Source organism: Nilaparvata lugens, chromosome 4 (genome assembly GCF_014356525.2).
Source record: "Nilaparvata lugens isolate BPH chromosome 4, ASM1435652v1, whole genome shotgun sequence".
In the NCBI taxonomy this organism is placed as follows: domain Eukaryota; kingdom Metazoa; phylum Arthropoda; class Insecta; order Hemiptera; family Delphacidae; genus Nilaparvata; species Nilaparvata lugens.
Window position 1 is genome coordinate 16,757,748 of NC_052507.1, and position 21,166 is coordinate 16,778,913.

Genomic DNA, 21,166 nt, shown 5'->3' on the forward strand with positions numbered 1-21,166 from the left:
CAATGCTTTTGAAATGTTTGTTCCTTTTTATCATATCTGTTTAGTATTATCATTCATGTCCAAATAAGAACAACGTAGATAATGCAGTAATATTTGTCACGTGGTAAATTAATACCACCAAATATTTTAAAATGAACCAATGAAATATAATAGAACTATAAAATTGGAAAGAAGGTTAGACCTAGTCAAAGGATAAATCAACTCAAATCAAGTATTATTAGCGATTAGGAGTAATAGCATTATCAACAATGATAAGAAAACATGTATAATTGTGATTTAATAATTATGAGAACCCATTGGTAAGATCAAAAAATTATAAAGCGGCTTACTTATTATTGGCGGATTATAAAAATAAAATGCTTGAACATTGAGGTTAGAGTTATTTGTTTACATTTTGAAAAGAATTAGTCGATCTTGGATAAATCGATAATTATTAGAATCAATACTGAGCGAACCAGCTGATTATTCGATCAACCCATATGACAGGTTGAATTATATAAAATTTACTCATAAAGGATATATTATGTATACTAAAGGAAGTCGATGTGTAGAAATACGAACACCCATTATTTTTGTATAAATATTTATTATAATCTAAAAAAGCATGATAAATCAAGAGTATACAAAACTCATATAAAGACTGAATGTATTAACATCGCATGTTAGGATTTATTTATGAAATCAATTTAAGATAAACACTCCATACATTTGTATAAAAATTCTTTTTCATTTAATTTTTTCTATTACAAAGCCGAGGAAGCCCTGATTCCCAAGGCAACCAATTGTATTGAGTCTATTAAATTGAAGGCCAATCAGAGAGTAGCTTACAGAATAAATTATTCGTAGAAGAAACAAATTTTTCTAAAAACCTCCTTCTTCTGGCTTAAGATCCCGCCCTGAGAGGATGCACATGGAGTTTAGGGTTCTTTCTTCCTCTTTTTAAAATTTTAAAACTATTAAGCCAAACCCTTTTTTAAATGTAAAGTATTTGTATTAAATGTCAATTATCTGTGAACTCAGTGCTGTCAAAGAGTTCGTAATTTGTAAAGATTCCCATAAAAATAGCTTTAATTCGAGAGAAACTTATAAAAATCTGGATCACGCGTTAGCCCAGCAGTGACGAAAAGGAGCCTACCTAATTAATTATTGGAAATAATTAATTCAATCCACGAGACCATCTAGAACTTCAGTTCAGTGAGTGATAAGTCGATCGAGCTCGTTTTTTCTACGTTCAGTGGGGTAATTAATAAAAAAGCGCTATTCAAATTAACTTGAATTAAATTAAAAAATCACCACGTGTTGAATAATATCACATAGTTCATAAGAACATTTTATAAATTTATTTAATATATGTAGGAAGCTTACTTCCACGCACGGCCCGAATTCATACAAATCCCTGAGATCTCATGTTTGAATATTAATTTATTAATTATAAATTTGTTAATTGAACCAAGTATAGTATGTCAAACCTATAGACCGAACAGGTTTTTATTTGCAGAATTTTGTATTGATTGGAAGTCTAAGTACCAGTATTAAATATAATATATTTATGAATTTGAAACTCACTATTGTGAATATTAGCAAAGCCTGTGATAATTATTCAGATTTTAGAAATAGATTATTTAAGTGAATTATAGATATATTGAATATTTTATGCACATATTTTTCATGGGAATATATTTTGTATTTTATGTCAGCATACAAATCGTAGAAATTTATTTTATCCTAGTTCATCTCGTGATATACAGTTTGAGCTGTTTTAATATCAACAAATATTTAGCAGCACTTAAAATTATTGAATCAAGTAATATTAACCTTATTCAGAGCACTCAATATTTATCATCCTTTGATGATATTCATTTTATCAACCAGAACAAGTATATTGAAAAATTATATTAATAAGGTTCCAGTTATATCATATAAGGATCCAGAGAGCTTCAAGAACTGGCGTTGTAAGTTCTAAGGAGTTTTGAAAGGGTATATTGGTGAATACTTGTATTCACGACGAGCGTTTTAAGAATCAACTAGAAACAACTATAGTTGGTCCTTATTATTCTCTAGTGATGCATGGTTACTGATAATCAGTCATCAAATATTCTTTTAATTTCCTCACTGGTATTCTTCAAGAACTTCACAGAAGCAGCGGTAAGAATTATCAATCACTGGTCATTGAACCTTATGGTAATTACTTATATTTGGAATATTCGTGCATCTACCACTGAGCTAGAGCTGAGGTTTGAACCCAGTAATTTTGCGAGCCGGACGGCCTTAATTTTTTGTGAATTTATTCGCAAAAGAGGGAATTTAGAGACTGCTCTTATAAATACTAATATCATCGCTCTATCATGAGAGGTAACCCTCCAAGGGCACAGAGCACAATCTCACATATTGAATTACCATTTTAATAAAAACCTCTTAACTATTTTTAAAAAATCCTTACCTAATACTATTCTCGATACTAAGAAAATTTTACTTGATTCTTCAGTGATGGAGAGATAAAATGCTTCACTGGAATTTATTCCATGGGATTTGATCATGTTTCACTACTCGATCATATTTCATGGAAGAAAAAAGCAATAAGTATGATGTTTATACGAATACTTAATCAATACGTGATCATTAATAAGATTAATAGAGAAACTTCAGAATAGATACAACCAACGAGAGACGAGTAGAGAAATCCAGTAGTTAGGAGTATTTCGATAAACCTACAGAGCATCATAAACAGACCGTAGCTTCCCGGAATACTTGGAATGTTATAGTTAGATGCTGGCTCAACCCGGATTAGATGGATACTGTACTACTATATGTCTATGCTGGACACAATGTGATTCGACAAGGCTTTGTCCTCCATCGTTTAGTTGTTGATAGAACTATCACGATCAAGTGGCTCAAGTTCTATCCTGATGATGAGTCAGTGGAGCATTCTGGAACAAGCATTATTCAGGGATGATGAGCTTCGAACAGATAACAACCAATCTCAATAGAATCACTGGACAGTAATGCTTAATGCCTACAGCTTCTCACTCACTGGCTGCGGTTCGAGTGGTGACCAGTAGATAATGAGTCCCATTAAGAGCGACCAATGATAGTAGTAGGGAAATTCGGATAAACGGCAGTTCTGTAAACCTCAACCTGTTGTATTGATAAAACCTCGAGCTGTTGTTCTGATGTTTATTGAACAATGTAGAGTCGGCCAATACGCCTATCTACGAGTTGATAATCTTGCATGAGTGGTTCTCGAATTGAAAGATGCAACAATACATACAAGATACAACAACTATTATATTTTGATACATTGAGATGCTGTTATTCTTTTTTAAAAAATAATAATTTTCATCTTAAATACGGAACGATGGAATATTTTTACTCAATCTTGATGAAGATTTGACATAAGATCAATACATATATTCCACATCATTTTTAGTATATCAATTCACAACAAGAATTTAAACTTATAATCTATTTTATAATTCTTACAGGAGCAGAAGTACATTAAACTATTGGAGAGGTGATATTCTGACGATAAAGCTTCCACCACAATTACTCTTGACATCCACGTCTACCACTTCTACTTGATGCTTCTTCAGGAATTGAAAATCTACATGTTAAATGGAATTTTACAGCTTCTATTCTTTTAGCCTGAAGTCTACCCTTGCATCCTTTATGCGGTGTACAACAGACACAAGACAAAAGTATTGAAACATCTCCAGTAAGATATGATATTATTTGTATCAAGAAACATCGAGAGATCAAAAAGTACATGGTTGAAGAATCACTGGCACATCTCCATTGCTGAAAGCTGGAGTTTCAATTGAAGTGCGGTACTACCGCTTATTTTTTATTACCACAGTATTATTAAGAGCTTAATAATGAGATCTTAGATATAATAATAATTAGGATGGAATCAGAAGAATGAAACTTTTAACACGCTTACAATTTTCTACATTTTCATTTTTACAGTTAATTATTACAAAAAGAACTTTTACACTAAAAGTAGATAAATAATGTTCGAAACAAAAAACATGATTTCTGTTTATCAAATTCCCTCCTTTTCCTCTGTCCCAACGCTCTAACCATCTCAACATCAGCCTACTTCGCAGGTTTGCTAGAGGAGAAGCAAGTTACTTTCCTTTACTGATTTTGTGTACAAATTTCAATATGTCTACTCCGCGATCCTCCTTGAGTTTGTTTCAACCCCATTGTTAGCCTACAGGTGATATAAAAATACTCACATGAAATACAACGTACATGGAAGGTGATCGATGATGAATAATTTGACGTGATTATTTATCAATGCGCGTCCCATTCCTTCTGATGAGGGTTGGATGATATAGTAGTACTGGAGTAGTAACATTTCTTCATTCACCATTACTATTCTTGTAGATGTGTAATGTTGACTATTTGATTAGTCTATGGTGGAAGGAAGTAGGCCATACAACCATGGATGGCAATCGGCAATTCACCATAACTTTTCTCTTAGATGTGTAAAATGTTGACTATTTAATTAGTCTACGGTAGTAAGGAGTAGGCTATACATGGATGACAATCGAAGGAGGTCCAATTCTGCTTCTAATACTAAAGTTCTAAGATCTACGAAATAATTTGAGAGATAGTAGTTAGGAAGAATCAAACTCATTCCAGTTAGCAAGAGAACACAAAGCACCCAAACATAGAAGGAGGAGGTTGGACTTACTACGAGCACTCTCGGCCACACGCCGCAGCAGATCCTTGAACTCTTCGCGGGTGGCGTTGTCGGTGAAGCTGCGATGGAACATGTTCTTCTTCTCACCGAGCGCCACAAACACGCCGTGCAGCGAGAAGAAGCACTTGGAGTGGCCCTTGAGCGAGTTGAACTCGTGGTCCTGGTAGAGCAGGGCCGACACCGACCAGCCGAACTTGAGCAGCACATCGCGGACCATCTCGCTGACGAGGCCGTAGCTGCCGGACATGCGGGTCAGCGTCTTGAACTCCTCCTTGTGCGAGAAGTACTCGACTTGCGCCGTCGAGGTGAGCACGGGAATGCCCCACACCGCCGCGTATCTGCCCACCGGTGCCACCACGTACTCGCAGATCGGGCCCAGGAACGCATCTGCAGCAACCGACAACGCCACACCACTTTTAGACTCATTGGACACTCACTTTTAAACATTTTTTAGACACCATTTGCCACTAAATTTTCAACTAATGCGAAAAAGACTAGTCAACTACATCAATATTATTAGTCTATTAATTTTTAGTTGATATGAGCAGTTCTACCAAAAAGGGACCTTCACAATATAGTTTCACAGAGGGATACTTGATAGATGAAGGAACTAGTGAGAAAATGACAGATCAACTACTGGGCATCAAAATAATTAGTCTATTGATTTATAGGTGATATGAAAAATTCTATCAAGCTGTGGTTTCCTAAGAAAGCGGTGCCTAATGAATGTTTACCGAAAAGGTTCCTCCACCCTATAGCTTTTTATAGGGATTTCTTGATTGATAGGGAAACTAGTGGGAGGAAATGAGAAAACGACTACATCGAAATTGGCCTTATAATTGATAAGATGAGGTGAGAAATTCTATGATCCTGAACAAAACTTCACCGTAAAGGGACCTTAGCCCTATAGCTTCTCAGAGGGAAGTTTTGATTTTGAGAAGTTCTATGAGCCCAATGAGACTCCGACTGGAAAGGGACCTTTAGCTTCCCAGGGGGATTCCACGTTTAATAAAAAGGAAATTCATTATACAAACAATGCAAATTATAAAATAAGAATATTATGTACTCGAACACAGTTTCAATAACAACAGTAAAAAACAATGTGATGAATACACTAATGAGCTGAATAACTTCTACAAAAATGGGCAAATGCCTGTGCGCAAACCTGAGTTACGAGTTCAGATTTCAACAAAGAGGAAGGAAACAATTTTGATGCAATCAGGAGCTTATTCAGAGTATTGTTACTACTTTTAGTAAACTATTGAACAGCTGAAAAATGAGATTATTAATACTTCAAATAGCGGTAGTGATTTTAGAATCGAATGTCATCGTATGTCAAGTTGATAAAAACGTTTACTAAAGATATAATAAAATGTGAGGGAACTTTCACAAGTGAGAAATTTTAAATTCAATTATTAGACGAAAGGATGATGGTAAACAAACGGTCAGAATGCATTAAAAGGGATGTAGGACTTTCATGAATAGAATACTGGTATCCACTAGATGTCTCATCATGGAACTTCTTCATTAATGGAGTGCATTATTCATCATAAAGGAAGTAGACACAGTTAAAGGTTTCAATTTGATAATGAAATACAGTTGATACTCCACACAGTGTACAAGACGAAGATTCTACAGTAAGAGAATTGAGGATTTTTTTTTAACATTAATTAGTATTGAATAACTGTTTGGTAGAAAATTTGAAATAGAACCTCATATATTATGGAAATCCCTTTATGAAATAAATGGATTCAATATCCACCCATTTGTACTACATTATTATTTTCAATAATTCTATATTCAAATTCCCTGCATAGCACTGCGGAGGGAACAAAATATTTTTCCACAGCCCTATCGGAAATCAATATCTGCTCCAATTTCAGGTGTGCGGATAAAGGTCCGTGAAACGTGATACAATTACAAACTCTAGATTTAATCCCTATGAATATTCTGATCGAATAAATCCACATCAAATCATGATTAGATGAGTCGTGCGAGGTTTGAAAGTTCGGGTCTTCATTATAATATAATTATTGTATATTCGACAGTATCTATGAATGTACTATACTATATATAGTACTACAGAATACAATAGTATTCAGTATATGTAATATACTGAATACTAGATGATGAACACTATTATAAATTAATGATGAATGAACAGATGAACTGGCAACATCACTAGATGTTGAACAGATATAACATAATGTACTGAATAGATTTGAAACGATTAAAGGAACAGCTAAGGAAATTCAAATAATATTAATATTATTTTTTTGTCAAGATGATTCTTCAGACCTGGTCAATCTGTTTTTGTCTAGACGATATTGATCTCTTCCCCATCAGATACACCACAACACATGCCGAACTCCCCTTCTCACATTTTTTTATATAGAAAAAAAATTATTTATAATCCATTCACGAAAAATTCCACTTTCATTTTTTCCTGAATGTCATCATTATCTCCAATAATTATTCTCTATTTTTCGCTATATGCATATATTCCCATGAGTTCATTTTGTTTTTTCTCTACTTTATCTGTATGTTGCTTTGCTATTCTCTCTGTTGCTCATAAAATAACTCGTTTTCAACGTAGATTGCATATTTTTGGGTAAATTCCCATTGCAATCAGTTCATTATCGTATTCTGAATTGAAAGTAAATAATTTTCTCCTTCAGCAAGGCACAGGTAACTCAGCAAATTAATAATAAAAGACTCATTTTCAACGCAGGTTATACGCACATTCTCACAATTTCTCATTCTCATGGCTACAGAGACAATATTAGGAAAAGAACAAATTTGGCCTTCTTATTCTATGTCGACTTTGAACCACCAGAGAGGATATTATTTTGTCACATCTCGTCTCATTTTCCACCTCACTATATTATGCTTTTCTTTTCTCCGCTCGAGAAAAACTGCTCGAAAAAACTGGAATTGTTCCCAGACCTCGAAAGCTGGTTCTGTTTCATTGTTGAAATATAACAAAAGAATTTAGTCTGCTCCATCACAGCATTTTACAGCAGCTTAGAATGGCACAAATTATATTCTGATTATAGTTTTCATCTGTACCGGATTTTGAATTCATTCAATTATAAATTATAATAGCCTCAATATTTCTCAAAAACGACCTTAGGATAATTATGGATGCCCGTTTAATCTTCTCATTTTGAATAAACGTCTTTCAAGATCAAATGTAAAACTGCAGTTTTCTGGTATATTTTTATGTTATTTTCTTCATACAGATATTCCAATATGTAGCGAGCTGTTCATTCCTGAACTGCTACAGTAAGTACATTAAAATTTTCCTCTCGACCCTGATTCTTGAGTGAAATTCCTATGTGAATTAAAATATTCAACTTAATTAAGGATGTACATCATTGTCATAAAAATGTTCATTCTTCATTCATGAAGTTCCTGTAACAAATATGAATAAAACTATGAGTAGTATTTCTTCAAAAGGCTCCAAAGATGCTCAACATTGGTGAAGAAACTTCAAAGTGAAGCAGAGCTATTCAAATCTGATCCTCAATGTCCCAAAAACTACCTTCATCAGAAATCTTGTGAATTTTCATTTTTCATAGATTCTAACAAAGACCCTATAGTTTCTCGAAAGCCAAGAAGCTTATACGGTATGTTCAGGTTGGAAGCATACAGAACCGAGAATAAACAAACATCAATTTGTTATTAGATGTTCGCGAAGCTTCTCTGCGTTAAATGTGTTTGAGTTCAAAGTTTAGTTTGTAAGATGAGAGTTTACATTGGAAAATGAGCAAACCACTATGTTATCTCCCACCAGTTGTTATCTGCACAGCTGTTTGAAACTGTAACTTGCGAAAGGTATGAATGGTTCACCATAATCAACATAGCAAGACCCGAGAAAATGGTGCAGATGTACGAACCAATATCAAAAATATTATGACAAACCATCATCTGGAAATTTTATTTTAAGAGTATTCCAATTTTATTCTATTCAATCTTATTGGACCAACTTTTAAGCACTTTTTGAGGAATGTGAACTAATGCGTTAAGCTGCGTTTACACCAAATTTATACTCAAAATGTTTATTTTTCAAATGTTTAGATTCTATTAGATTGAAATTTACTTATCATACACATGATGTGCACATATATATATATATATATATATATATATATAATATATATATATATATATATATATATATATATATTATATATATATATAAAAAATAGTTTTATATATATATATATTTTAATATATATTTATAATTATATAATATATATATATATAATATATATATATATATATATATATATATATATATATATATATATATAATATATATATATAATATATATATATATATATATATATATATATATATGTGCACATCATGTGTATGATAAGTAAATTTCAATCTAATTAAACGGAGCTTGACAAACATATATATATATATATATATATATATATATAATGATCTTACTTCGCACATTAATGAATAATTGACGAAAGATTTTTATTTACTTTAGAAAATCGATTTTTAATGTCAATTATAATATAAATAATCTCAATAACTTAAACTGTACAAATATGAACATTCAATGATAGTTTGATAAACAACATTAGTAAATTATTAACAAGTCATATGGTTCATATGATTAGAAAGAAGAAGCGTGAATGTAGAGCAACCAGCTTCTTACATCTCCCCCCCTTGAACGAGAAACTTCCTCGAAGGTGTCAATTTGCTTGAGTGACAGATGATTGGTTCACTCCCATTGATTCCGCAGGCCACTTCATACATTGAGTTTGATATTCTTCTTATAATGGGGAACGGTCCACTTCTAACTTCATCTAATTTATTTCTATTCAACTTGTTCCCTTTTTCTATATACACTAGTTCTTTTTCCTTGAAACCATATATTCTTCTGTTCTTATCACATCTCAGTTTGTTCCGTTTGTGGTTTAAATTGGAATTTTTTATTGCTTCTTCTCTGTCTATTTGTAAGTTTCGTTTTTTTCTCAGTTGTGATGGTATTATTTCCAAATCCTCTCCCAATAGCAGATATCTTGGTGTAAATTTAGTAGTGCTATGGATTGTCTTGTTGTATTCTGATGTGCAACTTTCCGCTATTTTCGACCACGTCTGCGTTCTTCCTTCTGGACTATTCACTTTGCATCTAATACGATTCACCAATGTCTGGTTTAACCGCTCATTAAGACCATTTGATTGTGGGCAATCTACCGATGTGAACACCATTGTAACACCTTTTTCGAGTAGGTAATCTCTAAACTTTTTTGATTTGATAGACGCATATTGATCAGCTAATAGGATCTTGACAGAATGGTTTTGTAAGATAGGATCTAGCAAACGAATGTATTCTTAGTAGTTTGACCGCTAGAGCTTGAAGTGAATGCATATCTAGAGAAGTGATCGACCAATATGTGTAGGTATCGTTTTGTTGAGTTGTTTCCACCAAACCCTCCAACAGTATCTATCGACATGATCTCATACGGTTCACTAGCTGGACCCAATTGTGAAAGTAATCCTATTGAGCGACCTCTTCTTGTTTTATTCTTCTTACATATATGACACGAATCACAATAGCGCTTGACCATTTCATCCATGTTGGAAAAGTAGTAATGTGGACGTATGTGTAATAGTGTGTGGTGAGTTCCAATATGTCCTAGTTGAAAATGAATTTTCTCAATCAATTCTTTACCCTTTTCTTGAGAAAGGAAGATTCTTTTGTTTCCTTTCATACATTTGTAGAATATTTCCTCTTTATATTCAACATTCCTATTATTCATTATTGCTTCTTTGTTTTTTTCTTGATCGTCTTTTATTTCTTGTATAGATATCAAATTCACAACTGTTAAAATGTCTTCATTTCCTTCAAAGTGCTCTAAAACTGGATTTCTTGATAAAGTATCTGCTTCAACATTTCCTTTTCCTCGGCTATATATCAATGTGAAATCATATTGCGATAGGTAGTATACAAGATCTCCCAATTCTTCATCGGTTCGTGCTTTCACTCTAAGATTCTCCAATGGTTTGTGGTCTGTGATCACTGTAAACTTCCGTCCTATCAACCAATATTGCCAATACATAATTGCCTCTTTTATAGCCATACATTCCAGATAAATAGCTTTTTTCTTCTTTTGAGCAGGGCTCAGTTTTTTTGAAAAATATGCTACTGGATGAAGCTCATTATTTTCTTTTGGTTGTTTCAGTACAGCTCCAAATCCCTCTCCACTGGCATCGGTGAAAATGAATACTGGTTTTTCATAATCATAAATTTGTAATACGGGACTAGAACATAAGTATTTCTTCACGTTTTGGAAAGCTTTATCACATGTCTCTGACCAGATAAAAGGTATGTCCTTCCTCAGTAGATTGTGTAAGGTTCTAGAACTTTCACTGCATTCTCTATGTATTTATAATAGAAATTTATTTTCCCCAAAAACTGGCGTACATTCTTCTTGGTTTTCGGTTGTGGGAAATTTTCAATTGCTTTGAGATTGTCAGTGAGTGGACGGACTGAGTTATTTTCAATTATGTGTCCCAAATATTTAATTGAACTCCTTGCAAAGTTACATTTTTCCAATTCCAGCTTGAACCCTTCTTTATAAACCGCATCAAGTACGAGGTTTATATGTTTCAAGTGTTCCTCAAATGTCTTTGAAAATATTAAAATATCATCAATGTAGCAAGTACAAAAATCAGTCAACTTATTTTTTTGTAAAGTGTTACCCAATATTCTTTGAAAAATTGCAGGCGCGGTCTTCAAACCAAATGGTATCCGTAACCATTGATAATGGCCTTCGTGGGTCCCAAATGCAGTTTTCATTCTGTCTTCTTTTTTTATTGGTATTGTCCAGAATGCTGAATTAACATCAAGTACTGTGTACCATTTACAATTACCAGCCTTCACTGTTATATCTGCTATTCTTGGGAATGGTTGTGGCTCTGGTATTACAATTTTGTTCAGTTCCCGGAAGTCAATACATAGCCGTGATTTTTTTTTCTTCTCGTTTGAAGGCAAGTGTAACAGGAGATGCAAATGGTGAAGTTGAATATTCAATCAATCCTGCCTCTAAAAGTTTTGAAATTTGTTGTTCTATTTCTTTTTTATCTGGGATACACGTTCTGTATGGCTTCTTAATAATATATCTATCTTCTGAAAGTTTGATTTCTGCCTCTGCATGTTTTACCTCACCTACATCATATTTGTGTTTTGCAAATAGTGATTCATAACCTTCAATCAGCCTTGTTATTGTTTGTCTCTTTTCAGTATCAAGATAATTCAGATTGCTTTCCATATTTACAGAAAAGACAGATGACTCATAATTCAATCTTTCAACATCTGTTTTGTCATCAACCTTCTGTAAAATTTCTAAATTTTCATTCTGTATCAATTTAAACTTTTTTATTGCATCCAATCCAAGAAGTAAGTCATAAGAGAAATTATTGTTCTTCACAACATATACATCTAATATTTCTTCGATTTTATTGATTTTCATTGGAATTTTGGCCCGGCGATTTGTAAAATTCACACCACTAATAGTTCGAAAAAGGTTATGGTCGTTCATAAGTTATGTCTTCAGCTCATCAACAATTTTCTGATTTATTAGAGTGATATTTGAGCCACTGTCATAAACCCCTTTTACAATCTTCTTTTTATCAACTAGTACATTAACTGTAATCAATGGAATGAACTTACACGCCGGCTTATTCAGTTTTTTGAGTTATCAACATCGAGTGTATTTTCCTCACAGGTTCTGAAATTCACTGTTTTATTTCTATTCCTACAGATCTCTGCAGGATGAAAGCGATTTGGTTTTCCCAAGGCTGTACATACAGAACAAGGAGTCTTCTTTCTTCTTATCTCTTCCATCTTTGTTGAGTCTTTTTTCTGGCTATTTATATGACTATGTCCGTTTGAGTTTGTGAATGAATCATATTTTTGAATCTCATTCATCAGATCTTCTGTGGTCTCGATATTTTCCTTATCTAATCTATTCAGAATATGAACTGGTAGTCCCACAACAATATGTGAGATTCTAGATTCATCTGTCATAGTTCTCTCACATTCAAGCAATAATCGTTCCTTCTTCAAAGCATAATCAAGCATAGATCCAAAATTTTCAATGTATTTGAATGAATATGCATATCTCACATTTGACCAGCCTTTATTAGAAAAAGTTTGGAGAAATGTTTTTGACCACAAATTCCAATTTTTCAATCCTAATTTATATTTGTTGGAAGTATACCAATCTTCAGAACTCCCTTCTAAAAATAGTCTTAAACATGTTATTTTTTCTTCATCGTTGTGGATATTGTAACGGATACATTCTTTCTCAAAATCTTCCAGCCAGAATTTTGCATTTTGTCCAATTTTCCCCGAGAATTTTTCCAAAACAAATTTCCTATCAATATCAATTGAAAATTCACTCTTACCTTTTTTCGGCATGTTGAACAAAAAATCGATTTATAATGATCTTACTTCGCACATTAATGAATAATTGACGAAAGATTTTCATTTACTTTAGAAAATCGATTTTTAATGTCAATTATAATATAAATAATCTCAATAACTTAAACTGTACAAATATGAACATTCAATGATAGTTTGATAAACAACATTAGTAAATTATTAACAAGTCATATGGTTCATATGATTAGAAAGAAGAAGCGTGAATGTAGAGCAACCAGCTTCTTACATATATATATATATATATATTATATATATATATATATATATATATATAATATATATATATATATGTTTGTAAAGCTCCGTTTAATCTGATAGAATCTTTAAAGACAGAAACATAAACATTTTTAAATAATTTTGGTGTAAACGCAGCCCTAGTAAGGCACTGTCTGTTAACACTGAAGCCTATTCAGAGGTTTTAATTTAGTAAAATTAGGGTAGAAATGGTTTGATTTGTTGATTTTTGTAGAAATTGTTGACAGATTGTTTTTGTTCTCTCAAAATAATTCAAGATCAACTGTTCTTCTGCTGTTAAACCAATGAATGAATGATACATTAATTTGTATTATGAAGCTGTGATCTATTGATTGGAAATGTTCGAAAATGAATATATAGGCCAACTCACCATTTTATTGATCAAGATTTCTAATTAAAATCAGGAAAGGGAATATTTCCGGTTTGGAACATATTTCTTCTAAATATCGCTAAACTATTCAGTCATCTATTGTCGTCAATTGAAATTATGATTTGTAATTGTATGATACCGGATGCCTCCATCAACATGGATTTTTCATTAATTCTGAAAGCCACCCAATCAGATGATAGCTTCGTTTTTTGATGGAAGAGTTTTGTATGGATAATGGAATCTGTTGTTTCCTAAAGCTTTTCGAACTTCACTCTCTATGAAGTCCTACAAGAACAAACCAGTCGACTGTTGGTTGACGTGAATACTTTTATCGGATTATTCAATCGAATCTTGCTTTGACATCACTCAATAAACGTGACATTCAGTTTCTGACTTTTTATCGATGAATATCACTAATCAGAACAAGTGCTCTCCGTCCCTGTTCGTTTTCAGGTGGAGTCCCTGTTCGGTGGCCAACAAAGCCTCACAATATTATTGGTCGACGGTTCTAAACCACACAATGACAGCTCACAAATTGAATCAGACCAAAAACAAAACTGAGACCAATGTCAATTTTTAAAAGAGGATTGTTTCCTATAAATACCTTTGACTTGTCCCAATTATTATTACGCTCCATTTCAGACAGGAAGAGTTTGGGCTTGTTTCTTCTTTCATCGATTGAATATATATTTTGAACCACTTAAAACTCCACAATTCATGAGAGAAGAATTCATCAATCTACATGATATTGACGACTTCCTAAAAGCTCTTCAAAGTTGCATTCCAGAAAATTTTAAAATTTCATTTAATCGTCATCATTTCAAACAGTTTTGTTCCTGTATCTTACCATACGAAGTTGCATACAATAGAACAAAATTCCAAATAAATTAAAATTATTCAGTTCACATCATCAATAAAAGATTCAAGCAAAAATAATTTTTAAATTAGACTAGTTTCGTTTGTAAAACAATAAAAATTGATTGGATGGTAAATCTATATTTTGAATTGCATTGATGAGCACCTCCATTGATAGAACTGGTGGTTATTTTTTTGGAACATGAAATTTCAATATGCTTAGGCTCAACTCACACTTACGTGACTCAGGTCGAGAAGAGACTCGACTCTAGTCGAGAGCATGTGTTTTCAAATGGTGACAGTCGCGGAGACTAGAGTCGACTGGTCTGATTATCACCATTTGGAAGCACATGCTCTCGACTAGAGTCGACTCGACTGAGTTGAGCCAGGTTAGAATCGGTTGTACAGTGTCGCTCTACGCTTTCCACAGGTCAAAAATTCTCCAATGCAAATTATGTTATTGTTAAGCCCGGTTTCACAGAGCTTGGTCTAGTCATTCACAACGGGTGCATTGGGATCTACTCGGTTTGACCATGTTCAAAAGTCTTGACTGAGCTTGATGCTACTAATTTAGTATGATATACCATATCATGTCAACAAATCAGATTATTTTTTTCAAGTCGATTAAAATTATTTCTAGTTAATTTTTCTCGAGAGAAAAGCTGATTGATGGCAAATAAAGAATTTTTCATTTTCAAATAGTTGACCGAGCTAAGTGAGGTCTAAGATTCAAGTCGACGGTTTGGCATTTCTCTTAATGTTTGAATGTTTAAATGTTTAAATGTGTAAATGTTTAAATGTTTAAATGTTTAAATGTTTAAATGTTTAAATGTTTAAATGTTTGAATGTTTGAATGTTTAAATGTTTAAATGTTTAAATGTTTAAATGTTTAAATGTTTAAATGTTTGAATGTTTAAATGTTTAAATGTTTAAATGTTTAAATGTTTGAATGTTTAAATGTTTAAATGTTTAAATGTTTGAATGTTTAAATGTTTAAATGTTTAAATGTTTAAATGTTTAAATGTTTAAATGTTAAATGTTTAAATGTTTAAATGTTTAAATGTTTAAATGTTTAAATGTTTAAATGTTAAATGTTTAAATGTTTAAATGTTTAATGTTTAAATGTTTAATGTTTAAATGTTTAAATGTTTAAATGTTTAAATGTTTAAATGTTTAAATGTTTAAATGTTTAATGTTTAAATGTTTAAATGTTTAAATGTTTAAATGTTTAAATGTTTAAATGTTTAAATGTTTAAATGTTAAATGTTTAAATGTTAAATGTTTAAATGTTTAAATGTTTAATGTTTAAATGTTTAATGTTAAATGTTTAAATGTTAAATGTTTAAATGTTTAAATGTTTAAATGTTAAATGTTTAAATGTTTAATGTTTAAATGTTTAATGTTTAAATGTTTAAATGTTAAATGTTTAAATGTTTAAATGTTTAAATGTTTAAATGTTTAAATGTTTAAATGTTTAAATGTTTAAATGTTTAAATGTTTAAATGTTTAAATGTTTAAATGTTTAAATGTTTAAATTTTAAATGTTTAAATGTTTAAATGTTTAAATGTTTAAATGTTTAAATGTTTAAATGTTTAAATGTTTAAATGTTTAAATGTTTATTTATGTTTGTATGTTTTTATGTTGCGCATTCACGGCGAAACGCAGTAATAGATTTTCATGAAATTTCAAAACATCGAACATCTTGGAAATGTATCTTTCCATTAACGTTAGTGGACATTTGACTATAATGCTACCCATTCAAAAACATCGAACATCTTGAAAATTGTATCTTTCCATCAACGTTGTAGACAGTTGCAGCCAGACCTGATAACAGCGCTCACACTGACATTCCGGGACGACACGTCACGGTACGATATAGGACAGAAAGCTCTATGTTTTTTAGGATTTTTTCTAGAAAATTATTAATTAATTTTTGAGACAACATAACAACAGGTCAATGTACTGAGCGTGAGGTCTACTGTTCACAGAACTACTAGTTTAACAGCTGAACATAATTCTGTCTCTCTTCCATACAACACTCTCATCTTTTGTTATCGACAGACGACGCAATCACCATCTGTTTTACCAAGGATGAATAATATCCTTGAATAATAATGCTCAAAATTTCGTGAAAAAAGTTAGAACCGTTTTCGAGATCCGTTGAACATAAATAACCAGATATAAATATACAGAAATTGCTCGCTTGATATAATAGGATACTTGGGTGAAATCGGGCATTAATGTTTGTTTACGTTACGTTAATTATTTACATGGAACAATTTCAATAATCATCTGCTTCATCATAATTAATTTACTGCTCTAGCAGCTACCATCTGCTCAGAGCTTAATCTTCCGAATGTAATGAATCAAACTCACGTATCAGCTGTATTTCTACTTTTTATCGGATTATGGAGGTTATTGTATGTTACGTGAGTTTTATAAACGAGTTTGTTTCACATCTTTTATATGGCGCGTAGTCAGTTCTCCTATTCAAAGCTATAAATTAAAATAGGTAAATTGCATAAAAAGTAATAATGGACTATACGCGTATTTCAATGCTAACGAAATCATGGGCGAGAATGATAAGTAAAAGTGAGCCGAATGTTATCGGTATGTGTGGTGTTATGATTGGACTACTTCCAATGATTTTTGGCAAGAAAAACGGATCAAAATTCATAATTGAAGGTTTGGATATTGTTTGGCATTCGGAAATGGAAGGTTATCCAGTAGAGATGAGAAAAACTGTTAAATTTGTGGTGATTTTGTCAATTTTTACAATGGGACTAACGTACCATTTGTATCTGCTCAGTCATGCTTTTTTGTTGTACGCGCTGTGGAGTGTAAAGAGGTCTTGGGCGATACCTTGGTTGGGTTTGTGTTTCTTGAGGTGCATAGTGATTGAGCTTCTCGAATGTTTCACGGGGTGTGCGATATGTTCTTTATATGGTGAGCTGAAGCCGGCTTGTTTATTTTTTGTTACTGGAAAAGGAATCAATCTAGCATTCTCATTATTCCTGTGGTTCCAGGTTTTCGAGTTCTACTTGTCAGATCCCGACAATCCCAACAATGTGGTAGAGCGAAGAGTCTCACAACGTTCCACAGACTCTGTGTTGGCCGATGCGTTGTATGATTGGTTCATCAAAGAGGCGGAGACTTGTGAGAGATTCGACAGCGACACGGCTGTTGATGAGGATGTAAGAAGGTTTGAAGAACGTCTAGCCTATCGGGCAAGACAAGTTCTCAACATGTCACCAAAGGAACTCATCGCTTACGAGAAGGGAATGCGGGAGACTATGAAAGAGACTCCCAGAACTTCTCAAAGCTCAACTCAAACTGATGAACAAATATCGCAAAGTGATAGCATCGATTTTAAACTGCCTGAAGAAAACCGCAAGACTGATCCACTAATGAAATTCCCTTACATTACTACTACTTCCAATACAAGTAACGAAGATTTTTTTGATGCAGAATTTGATTCCTTGGTTGAGGACGTTGCTATGGGAACAAGGAATGTGGAGGTGCAAACCAATGTTCAGATTCCGTCACAAATTTCAGTGCCATCGGTTTTAGATGATGACAGCATCAGCCTTTCGATAGAGGACTTGTAGATTATAGGGCTTCATACACCTGAAGTATTGCCAAGAAATTCATTTTTTTAATAATAAAATCAAGTAGTTCTGTGAAATCCACTATATATCTAGTTATACTTGAAAATATTATTTTATGAATTTTAGAACGATATCTATGCTTTAAAGAATGAATATATCTGGAAAGATAATCCACATAAATGTATCTTTTGTTTTTTCATTTTCAATAAAAAGAATTACAGAATAATAGAAATACATTTTGATAATTCATACAATCGAGGGGATTCATTGTTGTCTCAGTTAGAGCTTATAGTGTTCAAATTAGTGGGATGGATTCAATACTATGATACTTGAATCATTATTTGATTGAAAAAAGTACAATGAAAATGATGGAATGGAAAAAAGTTCATGTGAACATGAGTGCTTGTAGTTGGGAACTGGTAATTCGCTCGGTACTGTGGACGAAAATCAAAACACGGGAAATAAAATAGCGTAGAATTCCAAACCATCAAAGCAGCATTTCAATGATTTTACAATCCCGTATAGTTGAAAAATCTGAACAACAGAGGCAAAACTTCAAAGCGTTCCATTTTTCAAAGCATACGTGTCAAATTAACAGCACAAAAGTCAACTGAGGGGTATTTCACTATCCTGTAATAGAGGGTAACACCGTTTCACAGTTCCCAATTACTACGAGTATTTCGACCCGTGAAGGAATTTTACAGGTGAAGTATTGCTCTGTCTCTATAGGAGATTTTAGAGATTTGGAATCATCCAAATTGCAACAAAAAGCACTCTTGTTAGGTAAGAGCAGGAGCACACAACAAATCAAGAACTGATTTTTCAGTTCATTGATGGCGATAAAAATAATATAATAATTATTATAAGTTCCAATTGTTCAATAGCAGAGGTCTGGTATAGTGTGGTAATATAATATAATTTCCATTTATTTATTGAATTATCCAGAATTGCAAGATGGTAGCACGATGTAAAAGATAGTGTTATAAGTAATATTCAACAATAAACTGAAACCAAATGAAGCAGAAATGCAGCATATTAAGAAGATTCAAATTAAAATTCATTTATTTGCCATAAAATAATACAGATTGATAAAATAAATATTCTAACTTACAAAATGGCACTATCGGCAAAGAAAACCTGTGCGCCGGCATTGAGTTCGAACAACTAGGTACAGCAAACATGTCAATAGAAAGGAAAAGAGCTTTCAAACCACTAGAATAAATAAAATTATGGAAACCAGGTCACATCTCAATACTTACAAACGATAAGACAAAGTAACAAAATCACAAGCAAGTGACAAACTCAAAAAGACCAATTCAAGGAAGCCATGGCAATAATATTTTTTTAAATTTATAACACAAGAATGAAATACTACATAATGTATATATATAATTTAAAATGAACATTTATCCTAATCCAATATGATGAATTTATTAACAGAAAAATTAAACGTCGTCTATATAACAGCAAGATCATTGGAAAAAGTTGAGGGTAAGATAAACCAAAGCCCCGTTTCTTGGAGAGTTGTAAAGTAATGTGAATTTATTTGATATTACGGTTTTATGCGAATAAAGCTGAATATCTGAAATATCACTGAGAAAGTTGTCTCACATACAGAAAGTTGGAACAGACTCACACACAGCAAAGACAACAGCAGATTGCAAACGCTAAGACTTTCTTCGCACTGACAGATTCCAACAAAGCACACAATCAATGGCCGATAGACAAATAACGTTGATAGGGGTAAATAAATCGGACCTAATGAAACTCCATGGATTGAGTTCCAAGACAAAGCTGAATAACAAGTGAAAACAAACAGCAACGCAGTTGGATTCAGACTGAATCAATAGATTCTTCAAATCACTGATTAGTTGGAAGCCCTCCCCCCCTCATCACTCCGACATCCAGAGCCTGAAAACACCATCGAAATACCCTTCTCTCTCGAACTTGTTTGAGCTCCACAACATACCCTTCTGTTTCAGTCGTTCATAACAGAATAACGCTCACAAGTATTTTTCAAATGGAATTTAATGTGGAAAATACTAATTATAAACAATCTAATTTCCAATATCACTAATTATTCTCGGTGGAAGAAGTTTATCGAGAGCTGAGATCAAATAGAACAATGAACAGATTTGATGTAACAAATGAATCATAGATTGATGTGATCGATAGGTAATGCATATTATAATATAATTATCATGGTGATTATACATTATGAATTGTCAATCCAACTTGTCAGTGTCAGTTGTATTATGGAAACCACAACAAAATACAAACATTTTCATTCCATAGATCTATAGGACTACTATGTAAAGTACATGATCTATTTAATGAAATATCATTGAATAGAACGAAAAATATTTCTTAATGGTTGTTGATTGTTGGAAATTTGATTAAATCATTATGGATATGGGGTATTACATCCTAACGTATGTATAAATTATTATTAAATATTTTAAAAGAATTATTTTATGCTAATAATAATTTATACTCCAAGTTAGGATGATATACTCCATATCCACAATGATTAGATCGGATTTTCAGTCATCAACAATCATCAAGTAATGCTTTTCCGTTCTATTCAATGAGCATTTCTTGTATTTAGCATTGTATAGAATATAGATCTATGGAATAAAAATAGTTTTATTTTGTTGTATTTTTCATAATTCAACTGGTATAAATTTCTATTGTCGTACATTTTATACTAGTACGTATATTTAAAGATCATAACATAGAAATATCGTACATTTTAAAATATTGGCATTTTATAAGTATTATTATCTTATCATTGTCATAAATCATGGATCATAACGTATGAACTAGTCACTATAATTGACAGCTGAATCATTATAATTTAGTTTCATATAGGAATAATGATTATACTTTGCTGCATCA

The 21,166-nt window shown here is 32.4% G+C and overlaps 1 protein-coding gene across 4 annotated transcripts in view; it reads right to left on the bottom strand.

Annotated features, from left to right (window-relative positions):
• Nucleotides 1-21,166, bottom strand: part of LOC111048211 (atrial natriuretic peptide receptor 1) — a 448,703-nt gene that overhangs the window by 203,668 nt on the left and 223,869 nt on the right. For 2 of the 4 annotated variants that reach the window (XM_039426764.1, XM_039426768.1), the window contains one exon: nt 4,697-5,092. The exons of the other annotated variants lie outside the window; for them this stretch is intronic. In XM_039426764.1, the coding sequence (XP_039282698.1) occupies nt 4,697-5,092 (396 nt within the window). The remainder of the gene's footprint in view (nt 1-4,696; nt 5,093-21,166) is intronic. 4 annotated transcript variants of the gene reach the window in all.